Genomic DNA, 26,713 nt, shown 5'->3' with positions numbered 1-26,713 from the left:
CACGATGGATACAATGGGCTACGTCTTTAACAGCCACTGATGTAGACTTCATTTTTGACCCAAAGTTACAAACTCAAGAATTTCTACAATATGAAGTAGAATATCCAGTCCCTGCTGACACCTTGCCTATTGATCAATATCATGCAGTCATGTACACCGAAGGCTCTGCGCAACCAGCGATTGGAACTAAACATCAATATTCTGCTGCATGCGCCGTTGTGAGCGGCTATATGGAGGGGGAGAAATTCTGTCCCCAACATACCAATACACAGAACTTAGGGGATTGTACAGCACAATCGGCTGAGCTTAAAGCTCTATTAATCGCCCTAGAACATACGGATCCGACACAGTTCACACTGATTGTTTGTGATTCATATTATTGCGTCCAGTCTTTTAATGAATACCTACATTACTGGCACCTGAATGGGTTCAGAGATTCAAAAGGCAACACCATAAAACACAGACTCCTGTGGGGGAAGGTAGCAGACCTAAAAGAGACGTTACCCAAAGTCCATGTTGTGCATACACTTGGACACCAGCACGTTAGAATACACGTTGCTAGAAATACTTTGGCTGATGAAGCCGCAAAGTCAAAGTGGCAGTCGCCACTGTAGCTACAGTGACTCGTTCGAGTTCCAAACCAGACACAGACATTATGGCTGTCATAAAAGCTACGGTTGATGCTACACCTTATCCTAAAGGATTTCCAAATAAATATCAATACTTGATGGGAAGTATGCTGAACGCTGAAGTTAAAATTCCAGGCGTAGACGTACGTGACATCCCCAATAAAGATGTAAGACCACAATTGATTAAAGCAGCGCATGAAGGGGTGGCATCTGCACATGCTGGCGTGGCAGCTACAATTTCACTATTGGAGGCCGGTTATTGGTGGCCTGGTCTCTTTAAAGAGACTAACCAGTATGTCCTTTGTTGTGACATCTGTCAACAAATTAAAGTTTCAACGGCTAAGCGCCCGCCACAGACACCCCTCTTAATATCAAATAGACCATTACAATGTGTGTACTTGGATCATTGTGGTCCATTAACACCTGATAGTGTATACAAATATATATTAGTCGCTGTTGATTCCTGCTCCAGATTTGTGTGGGTGTGGCCACAACACTCGGCTGACGCTCGGACTGTTATTAAAGATTTGCGAGTCTTTGTGGGTACATATGCACTTGTGGCATTCCATTCGGACCAGGGCCCTGCTTTTGCCTCAAGGGCATTCAGGGACACCATAGCTTCACTGGGGGTCCAGCTCCAGTACTCGTCTCTATTTCATCCTGAGGGAAATTCTGTCGTGGAGCGATTAAACCGTGATTTAAAGCAATCCTTAATGGCCAGAGTCTTTGGTACGGGTCGTAGTTGGCTAACCCACTTGTATGGAGATCAGAGAGCACTAAATAACTTGCCTAGAAGGTCCCTGGGGGGTCATACTTCATATGAGTGCCTGTTCGGAACACAAATGTTTGTTCCAGATCTTGATGGTCCTGGTGTGGAGGCAGCAGAAACACCTTTTGACATAAATGATCGTGTCACTGTTTTACAGGAATTACAGCAGTTCCGTGAAGATAACTCTTCTAAAAGTGCTGCCTCCACAGGAATTAAGGATGTGCCAGTAACACCTACCAGCTGGATTCCCAGAGTTGGGGATCTTATGCATGAAAAGCTTGCAGTGAAAAAAGAATTTGGCCCTTCTTATCGAGCGCCAGTCCCTGTGTTGGGGATACACGTTACCAGAACTGTTATTCTACCACCGTTGCCAGGTGCCAAAGAAAATCGCTTTGTTTACATTGACAATGTCAAGCTACAACATGTGGCCGATTCTACACAGCCGACCAAGAGGAATGTCCAGTAGTTCCCGAATCCCTCTCACTACTGGAGAAGAAGTTCCGCTTCAAGTTGTTTATACCAACACTGATGCCTCTCCGAGCTTGGGGAGGGTGGATGGTGACGATCTTGCATTCGTTCCACTAACAACAAGCAACTTAGAAATATTTGATCAAGTCACTATGACTACAAGCCAGACGATGGTGCTGTCTACTGTGTACCACCACAGGAAACTCCAATTCCTCCATTGACTACGGCAACGCCTTTTGCATGAACTGCCTCTGGTTACTTTGCCGACTACAACGACGGTCTATTGGACTCGTTTTCCTCTTCGACTGCTGACCTGTCAGGTACACGTAAGCTGATACATTGGCTTAAAGAAACATACTTCATTTTTCCATGGAACTATGTATGGCTTGCCCTGACTGTCCTAGCCTTCCTGCTTTGGATTGGTTTTGTCGTTACCTTTTTCTTGTTAATACATGGTAATTTTCTTCCCGAGAGATCAGTGGTTGAACAGGTGGAGGAGGTTTTGAAACAACACTTTTCTTCACATAAGGTTCGAAGAGACTTGTCTTTTGTGAACATTTCTGCAGTTCCAATTCCTGATGGAATAGTGTGGGACAAAGTAATGTTTGATATATATGGTCCCACTGAAATCATTCAAATACCGTATGTGTTAAAGTTATCAATGAACGATATAGTTATACCAGGCATTGTATCTGATGATTGGGATGTGAAAACAGTTGATTCAATGATGACAGAATTGCAATAATATACTGTCTATGAAAATGAGGATGTTTACCAGTTTAAAGAAAAATTATGGTGACATGTTTTGCTATAATTATTATGGGCACCACTTCATACATAAAGCGAGCAGTCCAAAAACTATATTTGATTATACACAATGGGAACATTGCCCGACTCCCCCGCAAGGGAGTTCAAAAACTTATTTTGAGAAGTTTGCGTATTTTTCTGGGCATCATCAAAAAAATGCTGAGTCATATTATTTTAAGGTAACTCTGACTAGGGATAAACATATGTTATTGACCAACACGAAATGTATATATTCGGACTCCTTTGTTTCCCGGTTATCAATTGAAGGTTATGAATATTGGTCAAAGAATGTTGATTTGAAAAGTGTTTGGGGAACAAAAAATTGGCAGACCAAGGGTAGAGAAACATTGTTTAGAGCATGTCTCATCCCCGTTCAAATAATCTTTTTAAATGAAACAGTACAACAGACAAGTTGTTTGGGCTTATCAACAATTAGAGAATTAAACATGCCCAGTATACCTTCCCCTGCAAAATTCAATAACTGGCAAAAGTACACAAATGCAACATTTAGTGGGCTTAATGAGTGGGTCCAGAATGGTACGTTTAATGCTTCACTGACACGTCCAGGCGGGTGGGTATTGTGGCCAATAAATACCAATGGGTGTCATCAACGTTTTGTCACCTCCTCGGGAGGTTTCCGAACGAGTAGGTCAAACCCTCGCTATATATCACCAGAACATGCTGAAATAATTACAACATATAGTGTAGGAAAATTGTGCCAACAGTGGCTAAAATCATCCTCACTAGATGTGGTTAAGACACATCTCAGTATCCTGTCTAACAACACTGACTTACTAGATTTTTTGTCAGGACCAAAGATACCACGTAGGAAGTGTTTCTTGTATGAGGTATACAATGAAATATGTAAACTTTCCCAACAAGAGGATGCAGCCCGGTTAATGCAGATAAATCAGGAAAATCTGAAAAAGGCATTAGCTGTTGTGGATAATGGGCTTCACACCTTGTCCAACCGGATATATACAATTAACAACATTGTTTCTTCTGCTATAGACATTATACTATCTGATATATCTTCTTTATATCATGGACAGAGTCAGACCAGGTCCATTATGCAGTTAGGTTGGACACTCCAGACACTGAAGGCGGGTCGCGTTCCGTGGCAGCACATCAGGGCCAGGGAAATATTTTTGTCCTTTAATTTGACGCAACAACAACAACTAATGGCTAAAAAGGAGGCGACTTATGTCATGCTTAACATTGAAAAGATAGATAGATTGCCTTTTACTGTGGTCGAGATTCCTTCAGCGGAGTGGTTAATACACGGGGTTATTAATCTGCCTATTTCTACATTACAATTCACTTCTTGTTTGAAACATGCTCCGGTAGGCAGATATGAAAAATTGGGAGATAGTTACATTCATGAGGTGTGGGAGCTTCCCTTCTCGTACAAATGCCTCAATGGCATGAAAAAGGTCTTTCTTAGCGGTAGTGAATGCGACACTTCAGTCAGCCATTCGATGATTTGTAAGCAGCTGTCCTTGCATGGGACGTGTAATGCCTCTGTTGCGAACTTGGCTTGCTATCTGAAGGGAGTTCCAGTCCCCTTGATTAAACGCACATTCCAGGTGCTTTCAAACGGCAGCTACGCCATCCTCAACAGTGAAGAGTTGTGGCATGCAGGCCGGAATAGTTTACGTTGTTTCAGTCTCTAAGGTCGTTACATGCTGTGGGAACGTGTTGTTTCCCCCCACTAAATTTAGGGAGGTAGCAGATATTTGGCCTCACATTGCTACTTCCAAGGTGAATTTTGACAAGTTAAGTAGACTTAAGGCTTTATTGTTTCAGAAGCATGTGGCCCTTACATCTGCACGCAAGACCTACGCACTTCAAGTGGCAAGGTCATCGGCAGAAATACAGTCCCTGTTAAATACAAACTTTCCGAGACACTTTGGTGAACTCATGGGACGTATATTTAATGCGTCCAGCACAGCTGGATTAGCACATTTTTTTAAAGCTGTTGGTATTGGTTTTGTTCACACCTTTTCCTCTATATTCGGTTTAATACCTTTGGCTATTCATTCAATTTTCTGAAGCATTTTTGGGGGATTTCCATTAACTTTGGCTTTATTAGCCGGCATTTTGCTGTTGCTGTTGTTTTTCCACAATGGCTGTCCCACCGCAAAAAGGACAAATGGAGGCGCTCCCATCAGCGCAGCTGTGTGGTGAACGCATGATGAAGCACTTTGGAGCAACACTCCTGGAACACTTGGGGTGTGACTGGTCTTTGTCATTCAGACCAGTTTTGGATTGTGTGCAGCCCGTGTTTCGGTGCCGTTGGTGCTCTTTTGAACATGCACTGGAAGTTTGTCTCTCACAGCAACGCCCCTCAGTGATTGATGCTGATCTGTTAATGTTCTCTTTGAGGGTTCATCACCAGAAATGCGCGCTGCGGCTGCGTTTGCTCAGAGAAGCTGATTACGAGCTACCCTTCCTGGAGGAAGTTACCATTCACTCGTTCATAGGCACTGCATGGGATGCCGCCTTGGTTGACACTGGGGCTATGGAACACACCTGCTCCTTGGTAGTTTTTGGCGCGGATTTACGTGTTTTGTCATCTGCTGAGGTGAAGAATCTCCTGCTTTCCATGACTGATGCTTGATTTGTAACTGTCCTAAATTGACATTTTCCTTTGAATTCGGCATTTGGCCACATGCTCATTTTTAAAATTGCCAAATAGTATGCTTGTGCGTCCTCTTGACTTGTTAAAATTAAGAAGGGTTTTAAATATATTTTAGCTTAGGGCATTTTAGCTTAGGCTTAAACCACTTTCTACAGACAAGGGGAGGGTGTAGTGTAGCCATTTTTAATATAGCTTCATGCACGTTAGTTTAACATACTAGGCCGCTGTGCACTTTGCCCTAGATATATTTTATTCAGCTTCGCACTGTTATTTTACAATAACCTGTTTTATGGTCTTGTTTTAATTTCTTCTATCACACTGTTTAGCTTAGTTCAACACTGTGTTCTCAAATAATGCATTCTTGATCGCCCTGTGCTTCAGTCAAGGCTACAGTCTGGTACATTGCCAGTAAACGTGGTAGAAGTTTAGTCTCTAGTATTCGTAGAAAATACACATCCTTACGTAGGGACATTTTCTTAGAACATCTACGTGTTAGTTATAAAAACACTTCCTAATCCTAGTATACATCAAGAGGGAGATTCCAGCCAGGGACCGACAACTAGATGCTGAATGCCCTGTTGCAGATGCTGATGCAGATTACAGGCCTTTGCTCAGGTATGAGGGTTGATGTCCTCCCGGGGGATCCTGAAAGGCAGGCTTAGAGCTTCACATGCTGTGCTCGAAATATAACTTAGAGAGAAAATAATCTAGCGGCACTATGATAGCCTTATTCTTGTGCTTCACTCTCATCGTTACTATTTTCATTTTACTGTGTTGTATAGTTCTGGTTATTGCAGCTCACGCTTTGTTATCTAAAATGCAGTCATTTTACTAAACCAATCTTTAAAACTTAAACTGCCTTTGTCATTTATATACGAGACCGTACTGTGTTTGAGAGAACCGGTTGTGACCTGAGTGACCACGACTTCCCTGAGAAGTACTAAGATGTCATGTGCTCGGCTGCCCAATTGTCTCTACCATTCGGGAGAGATGAGGCACTACTAGTTAGCCGGAGCAAAACCCAGATTTAGAGTGACAAGTGTCATCCACCGTGGGTCAGACTTAGTCCCCCACACTGTGAACGATCTTGCCGCTCAAAATCCAGTAGTCTCATTAGGATAATGAGAGCCTACGTGACACTACATTGTATAACACTCAATGACATGCCACTCAACTTCTCTCTACGATACACCCCTCCACTATATGACACAGCACCCCACGCTATGACACTCTCCTCCACTGTACTCTACAACACTCCACTTGATAATACTCCACTCTATGACACTCTACTTCACTCTACTCCACTCTAAAGCATTCTACTCAACTCTATGACAGTTCACAACACCTTACTATACTGTTCATCCTGCCCTTCCATTATACATCTCGCTGCTCACCTCTACAAAACTTCACTCTACTATATGAGACACCATGCCACTACACTATATAACACTGTAATATGCTGTACGATATGCTGCTACTATTTGAACTAGATTAAATGATATTTGCATCAAGGCACACATGACACAATTGTATTCCACATTATTTTGCTATGGTAATAAAATAAGATGGTGTGAGTAGTGTTTTCTATGTTTTCCCACTGTGAAAGACAGGAGTATGATTTAAGCCGAAAATATCACAGTACAAAAAGTAAGGCTAAATCAGATTTCTCTATTGTTTTTGAAGCATTACTTAAGTATGATACCTTATGCACATTATGTTCACTACTTATTTAAATGATTTGTAGCGATGGCTGAATTATAATTGGTCCCATAATGTGTTTCATCTATTTTATCCTCTCTCGCTGGATTTAGGGACAAACTGCCACCATCGGGCAAAAATCTGCCTGTAATATGGTCTGTAGCAAAATCTATAGGCCCCATTTCCTAATATACAAGCAGTAAAAATGGTGTAAGAAAATTTGTTCTGCACTTTCCCAGTGGCGCATGGCGGCGCAGGGCTGTGCAGGGCAGCGTAGCAAGGAACTTGCTGCCCCACCCCGCGCCACGGGCCTCGTAAATGAGCTCCTATATTTCTAAACAGCATTTTGTTGCAAAACTTCTCTAATATGCACTCACTTATACAGAGTGGGCCCACTTTATATTATACTCGTGATTTTCCTTGAATTGGCTAATTGACTTTGATCGTTTATCCACTACGTGGCAAAGACTGCTTCAAACTTGCAACTTTGCGCTAGAAATAATATTTATTGTAGACAACAAAAACTGACTACGTCTAACCTTGAATTCACCCTGCCATCTCTTAGTTACAAGCATTTCATAAGTCAATAAATTAATGTTTAACACTGGGTAAAGTTGTGCTTGGCACGCCATGAAGTAACCCCAAGCAACAAGGCCAATTAAAGCATTCAGATGGTAGGGGTTAAGAGCAATAGGATTGGCTGACCACATACAAGGCAATCTAAGTAACAATACTCGATGTAACACAGTCCTTGGACAAACTGCGTTCTTTGAAGCAGCCATTATAGACATCTGACAGGAGTCCAAAATTACGGGCTATCCTTGTAAATAATTGATTGATGGGCAAACTGCCTGTGACAGAAAGCACAGTAAATGTGCAGGGGCATTATTTTCAACTTGCATTACAAACAGTAAAACTGCCACAAAATGCACAAAAGAATTGGGTTTAATTTAAAACAAGCCAGGCCATTGCTGGGCTTGGAACACCCTTACAATAACTCTCAAAAAAATAAATGTTTGTCACTAGGAAGATTCAAGTTCCCCATGCAGCCTTGACACTTGCAGAATAGCAGTTGCACATATTTAAATTTATTTAGGCAGCCCGCATCCTTGCAAGAAGGCTATTTAACAGCCTTCCCCTTGCCTTGGCCTCACAGGAGGCTCAGGGCCGGAGTTAACCTTTGTACTTTTTTAGCAGAGAGGCTAAAATTATAGACACATGCCGTCCGTTTAAATAAGCCTCAGGGACAATGTACAAGAGGGCTAATTTACGGACAGTCCTTGTAAATTAAGGACAGGTGGTCACCCTACGGGCCGTTCCAAAAATAGTGACGTGTCATGACACGGGCTGCCTGTAAGACATTTGAGTGTCAGGGGAGATATGTAGCTCACGCAGCCCTGCACGTCCTGAACATGGGCCGTCACAATGTCGGAGTGCTGTAAGAGGTTGGCATTGTATGTTTAATTATTCGGAGTGGGGCTGCAATTATCAGTCTTTTGCCTTCAAACATGCAAAAAAGAGGGATACGAACACCTACAGTGAAGCAGCCGTAAGCCAGCAGATGACCGACCTCAACGGTCCATTTGCATGCGTTTTGTGGCTTGGGCAAAGTGGGCCATTGCCCAGGACCCCACTTCCAAGGGGTCCCAGTGAAAGTGAAATGTATGTGTCTCTGACTTAAATCTATTTCTCTATCTCATCCTTTAATTTGTAGGTAAGTATTGTTCGGCATCATGGGTTTAAATACATAGAAAATGGGCAATAAAACAGAACGTTGCTCTGAACAGGGACCCCAAAATATTTCATGCCCGGAACCCCCAAATCCTTACGATGACACTGGGTCCGTTAACCCTGTGGAGTTATTATCACTGTATCACTGTATTCTCTGCAATCGGTATTGTGTCATGATTCTATGAGGACACCAAAGAATGACAGTGCCCTACATACATATATATGTATAACATAATATACTTACAGGCCTACGAGTGGGCGTGACCTGGACTGAATGGTAGAACTCTGGCTGCACTCTGCTGCTTTTCTTTATTTTCCTTTTCCTGAGAGAAGTCTGGCATTCCTGGTCACTTTGGCGCACTTCCACAACAGGCTTCGCTTCATCCACGCGAGCCCTCGCAGCTCTCCGTGCGTGGCGGGGGCTTGGTCTGAACCCCTGGAGCACAGAAATAGAGAGAACCCAGTTTTATTTCCGGACCTTTTCATTAGAGAGACGTATACTGTGAAACAGAACTATATTTATCCAGTTATATGCATTTCAAGTCAAACTAAACCAGCGATAAGGCATGCGAGTACAACCCACGCATGCGCAGCGGCTCGCGACGCATTGCTTTCAATAACCGATGGCTAATGACATTTAAATAGCTCTATAGAGAAGCAACTGAATGGCAGTTCCTCAAAGTATAACGTGTTAACAAATGTCTCATGTTCCGTTTGCATTTACAGTTTTTTAAGCCAAGCTACATGCCAGGGCATACTTCCCCATCATTATCCAGTGCAGGGGGTGTTATCTCAGTTGCTTTCTATTCCTCAATTCCCTAGTCAAGTTTAATTGCCCATAATACTGGCTGGTTACACCATCGGTGCAGGAATTTATCAGATAGAAAATGTACCATAAAAAAGAAAATGTAACCAAATGTTATACGATAAATTGTAGCAACAACACCTAAAATGTAACTTTTGTTCAATCATGTGTCTACTACGGCAGTCTACTAGTGTATGATCTGGTCGTGAATCTATTTTACAGCGCAGTTCGAAAATCACTTTGAAGCAAAAAAGGCCCGGTCTGAACACGGACTCCTCATAAGGTTGAACTTTTAGAGACCTACAATTGCCTAATACTGCCCTGCTGGTCAGATTAAAGCCTCTCTACTAATGTTGGTTGGCGTGCCTCAAGATTTGTCATTAGATACCACTTGAGGGCGCTGCAGCACCAGTACTTTGTGCGAGGTAATACCTTGGAATAATGCTAAATCAGTCCCAGAGGAAAATACAGCTAGCAACCTGAAAGCATTTACATGAAAAAAAATCTTCATTGAAAGCAAAGAAATGTTTAATACGTTTTTATTTTTAACACATGGTTTTCTTTCGTTCAACAAATACTCGAAGGAAAGAACATAAAGGGGCATATTTAAGAAAAGCGTGTGCAGTGCCACTTTTCTTGAGCCTCTTAGCGCCCCCCTAACGCCACCATGTGTGCGCATGGTAAAATATGATGAACCATGGCGGTAGCTAGGGGACTAGCATCAACATTTTTGACGCTAGTCCAGCGCTCTGCAGGATTATCCTGCAAAGCACCCAGAGGCCCATTGTAAGCCTCTTTTTAACGCCTGCTCTGGTGCAAGGAAATCTCTTAGGGGCAAATTTAAGAAAAGTGGCACTGCAACTAGTGCAGCGCCACTTTCATTGCACCCCTTAGTGCCCCCACCTTTAAAATGGTATGTTATAATTGTTATGTTATGTTATAATTGCTTATATAGCGCTTAAATTGCCCAAGGGCCTCACAGCGCTTACACTGCAATGCAGAATCACAATAGTACACAACCACACATGAATTCAAGCTCTAAATAACCATGTTTTTAGGGCTTTCCTAAAATACATTTCTTGAGAACTTGATCTGATGTTGGGAGGTAAACTATTCCAGAGTTTGGCTCCTTGATAGGTCACTGACCTTCCTCCTCATCTTGCCTTTTTCACTTTTGGAACTGTAACTAACATGGCTGAGGAGGATCTGAGTAGTCTGCTTGGTGCATAAAAACAGGCTAATGTTCTGAGCATCTCAGGACCTTGGTTATATAATGCTCTATGGATATGGCATAATGCCTTGAATTGGATCATTTGGGCTACTGGAAGCCAATGTAAAGAGGCAATTCCATTACGTACAGATTGTTGTTTTGGAACAATTAAGAGCAGACGTGCAGCTGCATTTTGCACCCTCTGTAGTCTATCTATGACATATCTAGGTGATCCTATAAACAACGCGTTGACATAGTCAATGCGTGATCCTATCAGGGCCTGAATAATCAATCTTTTGGCGACAAAAGGCAGAATCGCCAGGATCTTCCTCAGGGTCCTAAGAAGCGCAAAAGAGGTTCCGGCTATTCTATGAGCGTGTAGCGACATTGAAAGTTGAGGGTCCAACCAAACTCCCAGATTTTTAATATGGTCTTTAGGGGGCGGGAGTACACCAACTCCTTTTATTTTAGCTGGGTTTCTCAAGGGATTTTTTGTTTGTCCAAAAAACATCACCTCAGTTTCCAGTCATTAAGCTTTAATTTACTTTCCGTCATCCAGGCAGCAACTGCTTGTAGACAGGGTCCCAATGCTGTCCCAAGATCCAGTTGCTTTTTGGAGAAGGAGACAATAAGTTGAGTATCATCTGCATATGACACCAATTTCAGGCCAAATGACTGGACAATCTCTGCTAATGGCAACATATAGATATTAAACAGCAACAGGCTTAGAGAGGAACCCCGAGGCACCCCGCAACTGCTCATAATACGTTTGGATATACATGATCTGTCTAACACCTGAAAAGATCTTCCGTGAATAAAGGAGAAGATCCATTCTAAAATGGTTCCAGAGATTCCAATTCCCTGCATCCTGTTTTTTAGGATATTCACATCTACTGTATCAAAAGCCGCACTGAGGTCTAGGAGAATGATGGCTGTTTCAATCCCTTTATCCAGCCTCTTTTTTGCTTGCTCTGTAATGGCAATCAGTGCGGTCTCCGTCCCGTGTGATGGCCTAAAACCCATCTGAGTGGGGTGTAAGATCTTTCTCTCTTCCAGAAGGACGGAGAGTTGGGCCTGTACATGTTTTTCTGCTATTTTAGCCAATATAGGTAGCAATGAAATCGGTCGATAGTTATTCATCACCTTTGAATCCAAAATAGATTTTTTTAAAGTGGCTTGACAATGGCCTGTTTCCATAGGTCTGGCACTGTCCCAGAGGAAAGTGAGACATTAATAAGGCTAGCGATTACAGGACCTAACACTGGCGCTCCCATAAAAAGTATCTGGGGTGTAGCTGAGGCCAGGGGGGAGCCTGATTTAATAGATCCCAGGAATTTTGTTACTGTGTCCGTATGAATGGGAGTAAGGTTTGATAGGGTTATCCCTTCCCTTAATTCCTGCCTAATAGAGGTATGATCTCCTTTAGGGGTGTGAGGAAAGGACACATAAATATCCTGGATTTTTTCATGAAAAAAAGACGCCAGATTATCGACATGCAACTGCGGAGTGTCCATATGTTCTAGGTCGTCAGGAGGATGAATAAGTTCCTTAAGAGCCTTAAAGATCTCTTTTGGAGAGTTAGCTGCTGCTTCTATTCTTGAGGAGTAATATTTAGCCTGTGCATTTTTAATTTCAGCATGATAAGATCGGATCGAATTCCTATATTCCTCATTCAGTGCATCATCTTGCGTTTGTCTCCATTTCCTCTCTTGTCTTCTACATTCTCTTTTTTTCTCAAGTAGGCTTAAAGTGAACCACGGGGATGTCCTCCTCCGTGGCCTATGTCTTGAATCAGAAAGGGGTATGAGTTCATCCAGACTAACACTAATCCATTTATTAAAAGAATGTGTCAGAGCTGTAAAATTATTTTTATTTTTATTTTCTGGTCTCTTTTTTTGCAGTGAGTTAATAAAGTCAGGCGTTTTTAATTTATGTCACCTTCTTTTGCGTAATGGAGCATTAACAATCATACCCTTGTGCTTAGGAATTGTAATTTCTAATTCTATCAAGTAGTGATCAGACCATGTCAAAGGGCGAGAGGTTAAATATTTTAGTCCTGGGGTGTTAGAAAAAACAAGGTCGATTGTGTGACCTTTATTGTGAGCGGGTCCTTGAATTAACTGTTAAATCACATGCCTTCATATCTGCTAACAGCAGCCTTGTTGATACATTATCAATGTCCTCTGAATGTATGTTAAAATCCCTTAGCAGTGTCAGATTGGATTTAGTACAGGCTAGTTGTGAGATATTCTCTGCCAAAGAGGACAGAAAATCTCCAATAGGGCCCGGAGGCCGATAGATCAAGACACCAGACAAAGTATGATGAGGGTTCGCACTAATTGAAAAAAAAATGCTTTCACATCCATCGATCTGTGAAGGAATCGTTGTGACCGCGCATGTGCTCCTATAAACAACTGCGATTCCACCACCCCTGGTAGGCCTGTCTATCCTACTAATTTTATAACCTGTGGGTAATGCCATCACAATGTCTGGTGCAGAACTTTCATCCAGCCATTTTTCAGTAAGAAACAGAGCCATTGGTTTAGTTTGTTCCAAAAGAAGGTAAATATCAGTTTTATGAGCACCTAAGGAGCGGCAGTTAACTAGGAAAATAGATTGTTTGTAACATTCCTGAATCGTTTGCGGATCAACAGAATATTGGGGAGCCCAGTAGCATACCGGGCATCTATATTCCTTACTTCTTGTATCCATAGCCTTAGCACAAGAGCTCTGGGTCTTAGCATTCACAGCATATAGGACCTCCTTGGTATATTTAATTATTACTTTCTCAGCTGTGTTTTGGTCAGAGGTTCTGGGCTTAGGGCTCGTTCTGGCACAGACGGGTGCAGACGGGCTTGCCTTAGGCGCGCCCGCTGCACGTCGCATTTAGAGCATCTAGATAATACATACATTGAGTGTGCAAAAAAACAATATACAAAGAGATCAGATTCAAGCAGATTGTAACATTAGCTATCGCGTGCAGCAAGCGTCAAACCTTTCTGTCTACCTCCGCTGTGCGTCGCGTGCATCAGGGCTTAAAATAGCCCAGGAGTAAGGAAGATTGCATCGCTAACCCCCAAAGAGGGAGGTCACTATGTGCACTGGTTCCCAAGGGAAGATGGCGGCTATTCAGAGAGGTACCCTTCCGCCCAACTACTAGCTCTGATACACCGGTCAGATTGAGGTAAGGGGAGTAAAACAGTGAAAAATTCTAGATTCCTCTTATTTATGATTCAAGGTGATAAAATCCTAAAAACATTTAAAACAGTTTGAAACATTTAGAGCATCTAGATAATACATACATTCAGTGTGCAAAAAAGCAATATACAAAGAGATCAGATTCAAGCAGATTGTAACATTAGCTATCGCGTGCAGCAAGCGTTAGGTGACAGATCAAAAACCTTTCTGTCTACCTCCGCTGTGCGTCGCGTGCATCAGGGCTTAAAATAGCCCAGGAGTAAGCAAGATTGCATCGCTAACCCCCAAAGATGGAGGTCGCTAGGTGCACTGGTTCCTAAAGGAAGATGGCGGCTATTCAGAGAGGTACCCTTCCGCCCAACTACTAGCCCTTATACACCAGCCAGATTGAGGTAAGGGGAGTAAAACAGTGAAAAACTCTAGATTTCTCTTATTTATAATTCAAGGTGATAAAATCCTAAAAACATTTAAAACAGTTTGAAACATTTAGAGCATCTAGATAATACATACATTCAGCGTGCAAAAAAGCAATATACAAAAATATCAGATTCAAGCAGATTGTAACATTAGCTATTGCGTGCAGCAAGCGTTGGGTGACAGATCAAAAAACCTTTCTGTCTACCTTCCAGGCGCACCAAGCCGCAGGGTAGGGAGTAATAGTGTTCTTTTTTTTTTTGACAATATTGATGTACTCTGCAGGAGTAGTACCAACATTTTGGTGCTACTTCTGAAAAGTACATAGGGGCCCATTATAGATAATGGGATGCCCCCTTTTAACGCCTACTCTGAGCAGGCTTTAAAAAGTGTAAAAAAATGGCCAATTTTTTCGGCCCGGTTAACAGGGGAATGCCCCCCTTGCATACATTATGCCTGGCGCAAGCATAATGTAGCGCAAAGGGTTACAAAGTGGTGCAATGCAATGCACCACTTTATAAATATGGCACAGTGTTTTTGGCCTTCTAAAGCCACATTAGCATAAAAAAAATAAAGCTAATGTGGCGTTGGAATTGCGCTAAGAGCTCCTAAATATGCCCCGTTGAGTATAAAATTAATCAACTTTAATTTGCTTTTTAAGACAAAGCATACTCAATGTTTTTTTTTTTTTTTCTCAACTGTTTTATTTGTGCGCCTTGTCGTTCTGTTCAGCCCCTTTTCATACCTTTTCTAATTGTGTGGGCCTCCAGGAAGATGAGAAAGGGGACGAGGAAATGTGCGAGAGATGCGTGTAGTTCTACATTGTGGCTGAACAGTCGGGGAATTTCCCTGGAGTAGGTCTTCGCAGGAGTTCCTTGCTTAAATTTGCATCTAGAAAGGAATCCCTGCAAAAGTCTTAAGACGCCTTCAAAATCGTGAATTGGCACAACTTCATAAATGGTTGTCATTCGTTAATTCATGTCATTTCCATCTCTGTTGATTGTAGTGCATAAACATAGAAAAGGGGGCATATTTACACAGATGTGGCGCAGTGTGTCTCTGCAACAAAATTGGCAGTGCCACTTCTGAAAAGCAGGGATGAGCCGTATTTACACAAAAACAGCCCACCCATGTGTTTCCACTAGCGCTGACGCTAAATTTAGCTGCCAGGGTCAACACAGGCATCCTTGCACCATAGAGCAAGGGTGTTTGTGTTAATTTGTTTATGTGCAGGAAGGTGTCCCTTCCTGCACATAAACAATGTGCCAAGGTGATTTGGCACTTCTATGTGTGCTGCAGAATGCAGCCAACATAGAAGTAGCACATTGTCATTATTGAATAATTGTTGAATAATTGTTTATGTGCAGGACAGAACACCTTCCTGCACATAAAGGGGCATATTTACAGAAGGTGCGCAGCGTGGGCTGTGCACAAAAATTTGGCAGCACTGTGCTGCATCACTTCGAAAACACAGGGATGTGCCATATTTAGTAGAATACAGCACATCCCTGTGTTTCCCCCTGTGCCAGTGCTAAATTGGCTGCTGAGCGCTAACGCAGCCACCCTTGCACCATGGTGCAAGGATGGCTGTGTTGCGGGGGAGATTGGTTTTGTGCAGGAATCTTCAATAGCGATTTGCTCTTTCTATGTGTGCTGCAGAATGCAGCACACATAGAAAGAGCAAAAAATGAGGGTTGGTGTTAGATTTTGCCACTGTTGCAGATTGCAGCACACATAGAAATGAGGGGTGGTGTTAGATTTTGGCACTGCCTCGGGTTTATAAAATCTCATAAATCTGGGGCAGTGTCAAAATGCAATGGGTGTTGCTGTGGATTGCCCACAGCAACACCCATTGCACGCCGCTTCCATGCAAAGCGCTGCGTGAGAAGGGGCCATATTTATAAGGTGGTATTAAGCCACAAAATGTGACATAACGCCACCTTGTAAATACGGCGCAGTGCACAGCGCCACCGGAGTACCACAAATAGTGAGGCTCTGTGGTGCTAGGTGCTTGTAAATATGCCCCAAACAATTATTTATGGCATTTTGCTCTTTCTTTATGTGCTGCAGAATGCAGCCCACATAGAAAAAGCAAAAATGAGGAGAAATTAAAAGTATCTCTCCTTGTTGCAACATGCTAACGCCACAGCTGGGGTGGTGTTAGTTTGTGGCGCTGCCGCAGCTTTACAAATTCTTGTAAATCTGTGGGAGAGTCAAAAGCAAAGGGTGTTGCGGTGGAACACCCACAGCAACACCAAATGCATGGCCCTCTGCCGCAGAAAACTACGTCAGAGGGGCCCATATTTACAAGGCGGCATTAAGCCACAAAAAGTGGCTTTGCGCCGCCTTCTAAATATGGTGCAGTGCACAGCGCCACCAGAGCTTCACAAAAAGTGACACTCCAGTGGCGCTACAGGATTGTAAATATGGCCAATTTAGTTTTTGGTCCCTGCTTTGCTTACATTTATTTTGGACTACATACCTGTATTACATGACAGAGCAACTGAGGCAAATGTAAGTGGTACATGTGTAGACTATTGTTTGTGATACAGATGGAAACTCAGGCAGAGATGGTGCTGCATGTGTAGAATATCCTGTATGATAGAGTGAGACTGAGGCAGAGATAGGCATAGTGCTGCAGAATGACTGTAATGCAAATTGTGTAGAATATTCTGCACAACATAGATTGAGTCCCATACACATATACATTCAGAGCCTAACACGGATGCAGTCTAAGTAGAAATAAATTCAGAGTGTCTTACATATGTTGTACATTCCCAAGGAGAAAAGCCAACAACTTGCACATTACCTTGCTCAAAAAGAAACATAGTAATACACTGACATCGCCACCATCTCTCAGTTCATTGGCTAATCAGAATACAGCCTAAGGAGATTAGTAATACAATGCCTGGTATTTTCTCTTCCCCACAATTTGTAATTATAGGAGTAATTGCTACAGTGAATGGAATCGCTCAATTTGCTGGATTGATGTTGTTTACGCCCCACCACTTTCAAAGTTCACCAACCGCCACTGCTAAGACACCCTGAGCTTGACATTTTTTCAGAGACAGGGAAGTTCCTCTTCTTCGTATGCCATCTGGATACACATCAGTCAGGCCAAGAAGAGAAGCAATCTTTCTCCACTAGTCCTTGAATGGATTCAGAATTCTTGTTTTAGTCTCTCAGCTCTAGCTTCACAGATCCATCTTGAAGTCAAAGTGGGTACATGATGCTGGCTCTAGAAATACACAATTATCTTGAACAGGGGACGCTATTATCCTGAACAGGAGCACTAGCAGAAAGTAGGACTGAATCACATACTGTGCCACCTCCCAAATCTCTACCATTCCATCCACCAGATTAAAATATATCTTTGTGTATATATTCCTATGCTTTCCTCTACTAGATGATTAGTTGGCAATTGATTGTCAAACAAATATATTTTGGTCCGTCAGAGATCGAACCTTATAGGTGGATTCAACTGCCCTGTGTATGTTATGATCTCAAAAAAACTGGTTCTGATCTATTGAGGGAAATATCTCTGGGTTAAATGTGCATTGTAGCTCAGAAATTAGACATTGGTAAACACACTATAGAATCTCTGAATTGCAGAACTCAAATGCCACTCTAAGACAGGAAATTTGCAATGGTGTTAATTCTATTGCAGGGAATCTCTCTCTTGCATGTTAAATGAAGTGTGTCCTTGCAGAACAATACCATTTTCACAGCACACAGTCTCAATACATAGCAAACATATTACAGCCATACAATACACACTGAGGGGAAGGAGTGAGAGACCACAGGTATGAAGGACTGTACAGAGTTTAACAGGAGAGTCAGATGCTACCAACCATCTGCCTCCCCATATACCAAAGAGGGCTGAAAGTACAATGTGTGTGCAGCCTCAATCCAGCACAGCCTTAAGCGTACAGTATTTCCTTCAGACTCCATGATATAGAATCAACTGGGGAGAGAATATGGTCTGCCAGGAAATTAAAAAAGGGGCCATATGGTACAATGGTCCACATAGTGTCGAGCCATTTATCCCTATAGAAAGTACATCTAAAAGCTTCTAGTTTGCACTCACAGATTACCAAGATCCCTATGAGTTGTCTGAACCATGGTTTACAACAGAATATATAAACTGCCATTACTCCACAGTTTGTTGTCTGCCAAAAGGATGGTGTGTTTCACAGTATCTGGTTCACAGCAGCCCATGTAAAAGGACAGTACTGGAAGCCGGTGACAAACTGAAAAAAACTAGTACTAGGCCTGGGCTGAGTGCACGGAGTCTCACTACGTGGAACTCCACGAAGTGACAAAAAACCTCTGTCCCGCTACATAGAGTTCCACAAGCTGACGGAGTTCTCTGTTGCACCCATTTCTCATTGCATTTGATGTCAAACACAACGCGAAGTGCGTACTCGCATTCAAAATTTCGCACAAACGGCACCACGCAGTCCGCATGGGCACTGCCATCTTGTTTTTCACTCTGTTTATGGTGTTGGGCCTTCAACTTCAATCAAACTCAAATCTTTGTAATCCTCAATCCTACATTTGATCTACCCCTATTTTTTTATTTATTGTATTAGTGGATCTTTTTGTGCCTCATTATTTTTGCGTTGTTTTAATGTATTTTTATTTATTTTTCCCTTATTGCTTCCTTCTTTTTTCCCCCCTGTTTCTTTTCTTCTCTTCTTCACCCTATGCCAGTATCCCACCCAGCACCATGGCAGAGCTGGGCAACAGTGGCTGCCTGCCTTGTGGGCAGTGCCACCATCGAGCGCTGCAGCCTCGGCTGATATTCAACGAGGAGGAGGTGGCAGCACTGTATTTTTCATGTGCAGCTCCACCTACCCTCCATGCTAGCAGCAGGCAGCAGGTCTAGAAGCGGTTACCCCCTGTGGGAGAGTCGGCAGTGGTGGGCTAGGGTGCACCGGTTGGTCAGGCCGCCATCCAGTTACAAAGCACCACCCAGCAGCTGATACACTGCTGGGTGGGTGTCATCGACCAGGAGCAGCACCTGCTTGATCTGCTTTGCGTCGAGATTCCGGGGCTTGGTGAGTATTATATTTTTATTGTGTTTGTATTCTACAGTCCTACCTTTTTTTTCCGAAAAGCATGGAGCTTTCACTCAGAGGTAAGTTACAGTTTACGTTAAGAATATTACTTATTATGTGATTTCGTTAGAGCTAGGCAGATGCTCGCCAATACAACGTCGTACTCGTAGATAGGCATTCGCTTTGGCTGATTATTTAAGAAGCCATTGCAATGCACTCTCTGCTGTCCTCCTGTTTCCATAGTGAATGAGGGATATCAGTGAGTTAGCATTCTCTGTGAGTCGTACAGTGTCAAGCAATTTCACAGTGATGCGGGTATGCATCCGTTGTAAAAAGGGAGAATGTGTTAGTCCATCAAGGAGCTTGAGAAATGAGAATAGAATGAAAGATCATTCATTGCAAATGCAAAGCAATTGCTCCAAATTTACTTTTTGTTAAGGAAATTTGGAATAGGGATTTTAGGAGTATAGCCAACTAAACAATAGTTGATCATACTAGTATAGTACTATAGGCAACCTGATTTAAGGGAAATGTTATTGCACTTTCCTGTTACATAATTTTGTGGAGATTAACCAAACCACTAATGTATTTTTTAATCTTCTTTCTAATCTTACATCAGCACCCAAGGCCAAGTAGAGGGGCACTGCACCAGCAGGTCTGGCAGGAGCTGGTGATGCGCCGACCACCAGCGCTGATGCTATTGGCTCTGCTCATCCCAATAAGTCCTATTATTTAATATTATTATTTCCCTAACTTTTACCTCTCCTCACTTTTATACTACTTTTTTTTTTGCCTTGTTTACTTTTTATACTGTCTCCCATTTTTCCGTTCCCCCATCCAAGTTTTATTTAATTCCTGTTATCCCTGCATTATCTTTTTTTTTGTCTTTCATTGCCATTTTGTATTCCTCCCTGTTGGACCTGGCCCTTTTTGAAGGTTCATCCCCAATCTTCTTGCCTCCTTCCTCCTATTTTTTCTGACATGTTTTTGTTGGCTTTAGGACTCTGGGAACTTTACCATTGCTATCCAGTGCTAAAGTGCATATGCTCTCTGTATAAATTGCATTGTTGATTGGTTTTTCCATGATTGGCATATTTTATTTACTAGTAAGTCCCTAGTACAATGCACTAGAGGTGCCCAGGGCCTGTAAATCAAATGCTACTATTGGACCTGCAGTACTGGTTGTGCCACCCACCTAAGTAGCCCTGTAAACATGGCTCAGACCTGCCACTGCAGTGTCCGTGTGTGCAGTTTTAGCCTGCCAATTCGACTTGGCAAGTGTACCCACTTGCCAGGCCTAAACCTTACATTTTCTTAAGTGTAAGGCACCCCTAAGGTAGGCCCTAGGTATCCCCATGGGCAGTGTGAAGTGTATGTTCAAGGTAGGACATGTACTAATGTGTTTTATATGTCCTGACAGTGAAATATTGCCAAATTCGGATTTCACTTTGCAAGACCTGTGTCTCTCATAGCTTAAGATGGAGGCTGCCTTCAAATAATATTAAAGTGCAGATTCCCTTTGGGAGCACGTAGAAATCTGGAGTTTATGGTCTCTGAACTCACAATTTAACAATACATCTTTTATTAAAGATTGTTCTTAGATTGTGTTTCAAAATGCCACTTTTAGAAAGTAGGCATTTTCTTGCTTAAACCATTCTGTGATTCTGCCTGTTTGTGAATTCCCTGTCTGGGTCAGTTTGACAGTTGGGCTGTTTGTACCTCTACTCTAGATAGTGACACAAAGGGAGTTGGGTGTAGCCTGCATATCCTTATGAGCCATCTGTGCTGGAGAGAAAGGGAGGAGTGGTCACTTACACCTGAATGGGCTATGCCTCCCCTCACACAATGCAGTCTCCAACCCCCTGGTGTGTGTCTGAGTTCTGGCCTGGGCAAGGCAGGATCTTACGAACAAGAGAGGCTTTCCTTTGAAGTTTGCCTACTGCAAAGGCAGAAAGGGGTATTAGTAGTGGACCCCAAACCCCTGAAAATTAGATCACTTCTGGATTCAAGAGGAACCTCTACCAACGAAAAAAGCTGAAGAGCTGAGGAGAAGTGCTGCCCCTGCCTGTGACCTTACTTTATTGTGCTATCCTGTAGTTGCTGCTTCTGCCTGTGAAAGGGGACAAATACTGGACTTTGTTGTGCATTCCTGCTTGAGAAGAATCTCCAAGGGCTTGAACTGAGCTGCCTCCTGTTGTTGAAGTCACAGGGCCATCAAAGACTTCCCCTGTCAGCATCTGAACTCTCTGCAGAGACTCCTGTCCTGCCAAGTGGTGCCCTATCCAGTCCCTGGACCCCTTAAGAGTTGAAGTTGGCAGACAAGAACTGAAAATCCACACATAGAACACCATGCAAAGACATTTCTGATGCACCTTCCACAACACGGCTGATAAATGATGAAATCGATGCCCCCCCCAGCATCACAGTTGGGAGATCGATGCTCGCAGCTGGAGAAACAACATGCAGCACCCGCTTAAGGAGGCAGATAATGACGCAAACCCCACGCAGCGCAGCTTTCTAACACCGTCTGACCAGATTTTCGATGCATCGTCCCTGGGCATCGAAGTCAACCTGACTCTGCACGGATCCGAGGTGCCCCGTCTGGAAATTGACACATCGCTCTCTTGCGAGGGAGAAAAACGACGCATCGCTGACCGCAACCAGAGAAGGAAATGATGCACAGCCTCACTTGTGAGTAAGGAATCAACATATTGCTGACTTTTCCGATGCATGCTCGCCTGTGCTGTTTTATTTTTGACACTAACCATGTACTTTGTGTACTACCAGGTACTTTGTGTTCGAGCAATAGCAGCCCCCCTCCCAGCACCTTGAGACCCCCACGGGTGAGTAGTGCGTTTTACAAATTCCCTGATTGATTGACAACAGCATTCTCACTGTTTTCTAAGGATTAAGACTCTTATTTGTTTGAAAATTCATATCTTGACTTGTGTATGTTTGATCTTTGTCGTTTTGGTCTTGTTTGTTTTAGATAAATATTACCTATTTTTCTAAACTGGTGTGGTGTCCATTTTGTAGTGTTTTCACTGTACTACAGTGTGTGTTGGTACAAATACTTTACATATTGCTTCTGAAGTTAAGCCTGCCTGCTCATGCCAAGCTACCTAGGTGGTGAGCGAGGGTTAACTGAGTGTGATTCTCCTTTACCCTGACTAGAGTGAGGGTCTTTGCTTGGACAGGGAGTAACCTGACTGCCAACCAAAGACCCCATTTCTAACACACCCCTTCATTGCTCTTCATGATTCTGAGTCATCATCAATCATAGGCTATAGTTCTGCCCCTCTGTTAAGCAAAGCTTTTGCTTGGCTTGACTACCTTGCTTTTCTAACATTCCAAAAAATGCCTAGACTGATGTTTTTGACAGAATATACTTCAGTGTTAACCGAACTGTAATGATTGTGGTTGCATTTTTTTTATTTAAAAAAATAATAATGGGAGGTATACCTAGCATCTAAAAACTGTAAATAGTTTTTTTATAGCCACACCAACCAGTGGAACCAGCTCACGTTAGACCGCTGCATGAGAATGATGGAGCGGGGGGAGACGTGATGGCAGGGATGGGTGCTGGTTAGTCACATTGCATACTTATTGACGATTACTCTTACTCACTAGCTACAAGGGCAGTGTTGTGACAATGTTCATGAATTCCCCGCATTACAGCTACAGTGGTGGTTTGGTTATTTATGGCTTCTTCTATGTGCAACTCAACAAAAGCACACATAATGTACGCTAAAAATGATGGCTTGATGGAAACTTGAAAGAATCGGAGGTTAAAAGAAAGGATGGGTGAAAAGTGTGAACGAAAAGGAAGGGTGGGTGGATGAAAAAGGATGCATTAGTGAGTATTGGTATTGGGTAAATGGATGGATGGGTGAAAGGATGATTAAAAGAAAGGGTGGATAGTGTGGGTGCTGAAAGGATGGATAAAGGATTGCAAATTTGGGTGAAAGACCGGATGAGAGAGAGTAAAGCTTAAATCATGGTGGCTATGGGTGTATATAGGGGAAGAATGAAAGGTCAATTGAATAATTGATTAGATGAATAAAGAAGGGAGCTCTTTTTCAGTAGGGAGATCAGTGATGCCCCTCTATTTTTCTATAGCAAAAGCTCTAACTACCTGCCTAATACATCTGCCTTATTCTGAAGTAGAGTAAGCCAAGTTTCTTTTGTTTCCTTACTGCCCATCAAATACATTTGTTGAAAAGAATCTGTGATGGTAGGTGAGACCCGTGAGTAAAGTGGGACTAGTAAGTGACCGATTTGACACACAGCAACGAAGACCTGCTATGATAATAAAATCTAGCAATATCAATTTCTTCTGAGCAGTGGTGGGGAGCTATAGAATGAAACTAAACTTAGGAAATGAAATCATAGAGTCAAGAGAAATGGGTTCAGACTCAAGAGTGTTTAGACCAGGTTAAGCATTTACGGAACACACACAGAAGGCATGAATGAAGATGTTAATGGGGCTGATGTGGAATATTGCTCAAGTAACAGAAGGTAGAAGTTCATGCAGCGAGTTGGTGTTGCTTTCACCACGTCCGCCCCAGCACGTGGGTGAATAACCTATGGTGTAAAATTAGGTCACACCTCAATAAATCACACAGCCCGGGGGAAGAGGGTTAGGGACTTAATGAATGGATGGGAAAAGGGATTTGGGTAAAGGTGCAACAAAGACAAACACTACATAAAAGAAACCACAACCCTGTTCGTTGGGGCGCTGAGCAGCACACCATCATCAATCTGTTGTGGAAGGAAATGAAGGGATAAGTAAGTATGACTCAGTTCAGGTAAATACATTGGAAACAGTCCTTCTGCCCCAGAGAGACCCCAGATAGTACATCCTAAGTGTTATGTCTTCTAGTTTTAAGATATGGAAGATTGACTGCAACCCGCACAGTCCTAAAAATTATGAGTGTTAAAAGGAAAATGATACTGTATTGCCAGATTGGGTGATGCATCTGTATTCTTCCTGGAATGTCCATCACTCTGGTGCTTGTCTGAACCTATCTGGTAGGTAAGCTGGAGTCTTGAGCTTTCCAAGTTTTGTTCATGCAGGAGAGGACTAGGAGAAGGCCGGTGTATTGAAAAAACAGTAGTTGTATTATAGAGTAAAGGAAAAGGACAAAAGAAAACAAGGTAAGCTTCATAAGGAGTTAGGAGTGTACCAAGGAGACTCAGAGGCAGAGCAAGAACATAAGAGGAGTTTTATGTTTAAGGTAGCAATGCATCAAACACATACTCAGCACTGTTTCCAAATCAATGCACCTCTCTCCAGTTCACGAGCTGAGTGAATACTAGGCCTCAGATTCTTTGCCATCATCATGGGTTCTCTTTGAAGTCAAAAACGTTCTCCTTTTTAGATGTGGAGGTAGTCCCACCCGAGTACTTCCATCTTCCTCCTCCAGATTCAGAGTAACCCCATCCCAGTCCCAAACTGAGCAAGATAGACCTGTGAAGTGCACTGCTATTGAAGAACAATTAGAGAAGCAGAACTGGATTATTTTTGTGTAGATATGTGTTTGGTAACTAAAGTGGCTGGTTTGTTTTGGGGAGCCAGAAAAAGGAGTAGACCCTGCAGGTAAATTTCACTACTTTTGAGAGGCCAATGACTTTCAGGAAAAAATGATAGCCCATCATGTGTGAACTCCCTCCCTCACTGTCAGCCACTACATACATCAGCCATCACTCACAAAGTCACAATCACAATCTATCAATATATCACCACTCATTGATGCAATAGTTACTAAGGGCCAGATGTAGCATAATTTTGCGAGTCGCAACTGGCCCGAATCGCAATTTGCGACCCCGCAAAATCGGAGATGGGATGCAAAAACCCCATTTCCGAATCGCAAATTGCGACGCGAGCCATTACCGACTCGCAAAAATTGGGACCCCATTTTGTGACCCGCAAATAGGAAGACGCAATTTGCGAGTCGCAAACCATATGAAATAGCCACTCACAAATTGCGACTAGTCGCAATAAGCCTTTTTTGCACTTCCAATTTACCACTAACTCAGAGCAGGTGGTAACCAGAACCAAAGTATAAAAGGAGACCCAGAAGGCACCTGGTTTACTCAAGATGGCAGAGATATATGTGATAGCAAGGAGGAGGAGAGCCCACGCCGCTCAGCAGATGTGGAGAAGGAGCCAGAGACAGGAGAAGATATACAGAACCAGACAGACACTTTTCCAACAAACTGAGGAGGAGATCTATGATAAATACAGACTCCGCAGTGCAGCAATATTAGAATTAATAGATCTACTCAATCCGCAGCTTCAATGCCAGACTCTGCGCGGCAGCGCCATCCCCACACATGTGCAAGTGCTATGCTCACTGCACCTCTTGGCCTCGGGTAGCTATCAGGGGGTCATTGCAGTGGCAGGTGGGGTATCTCAAGGTGCACTCTCACGGTTCTTCAGAACATTCCTAGATGCCATACTCACACACATGTCCAGATACATATACCTACCCAGGAATGAGGCAAAAATCAACAGCACCAAGTTGGAATTCTACAGGATTGCCAACTTCCCTCATGTAATAGGGTGTGTAGACGGGACACATATACAAATATGCCCTCCTGCAAATCTGGAATATCTGTTCCGCAACCGGTAGTGTACCCACTCACTGAACATCCAGGTGGTATGTGACGCCATTATGTTATAACTGACATGGTAGCCAAATTTCTAGGGAGTACACATGACTCCTACATTTTCAGGCACAGTGGGATACACCAACGTCTAGAACGTGGGGAGTTTGGAGACGGATATCTCCTAGGTATAGCTGAATACACCTTGCAGACATACACACAGGTCAATGTGGAAACCATCCATGCCCAGCTAACATTGTTCATTTTTGCCAAACAGGTGACAGTGCATATGCACTACGACCATGGATACTTACCCCGTACTTAACACCCAGCAATGAGACAGAGAGGCGATACAACAATGCACATTGGAGGACCCGAAATATTATAGAGAGGACCTTTGGACTGTTGAAGGCAAGATTCAGATGCCTCCACAGAAGTGGAGGTGCCCTCCAGTATGCCCCAATAACAGCATTGAAGATCGTTGGCGCATGCGCTATACTGCACAACATTGCCACCAGACGTGGGCTACATATCACCCCTGAAGACCCAGATTCTGAGGATGACGAGCAAGAGCTACCACATCGCCAGCCTGGGGATAGAAGCATTGCAAATCAAGGCAGACAGAGACGGGACCACATTGCAAACCAATACTTTGGAAGGTACGTGGTAACTGT

General features: G+C 43.0%; 1 protein-coding gene across 1 annotated transcript in view; it reads right to left on the bottom strand.

Annotated features, from left to right (window-relative positions):
* The window catches only part of DST (dystonin), a 1,789,835-nt gene that overhangs the window by 1,537,404 nt on the left and 225,718 nt on the right, over positions 1-26,713 (bottom strand). Inside the window, exon 3 of the mRNA XM_069235771.1 lies at positions 8,988-9,179. Within this exon, the coding sequence (XP_069091872.1) occupies positions 8,988-9,179 (192 nt within the window). The remainder of the gene's footprint in view (positions 1-8,987; positions 9,180-26,713) is intronic.

This window comes from Pleurodeles waltl, chromosome 5 (genome assembly GCF_031143425.1).
Source record: "Pleurodeles waltl isolate 20211129_DDA chromosome 5, aPleWal1.hap1.20221129, whole genome shotgun sequence".
Classification (NCBI taxonomy): Eukaryota; Metazoa; Chordata; class Amphibia; order Caudata; family Salamandridae; genus Pleurodeles; species Pleurodeles waltl.
The sequence above is the reverse complement of the archived record's forward strand: the minus strand, read 5'-3'. Positions and strand labels throughout refer to the sequence as shown.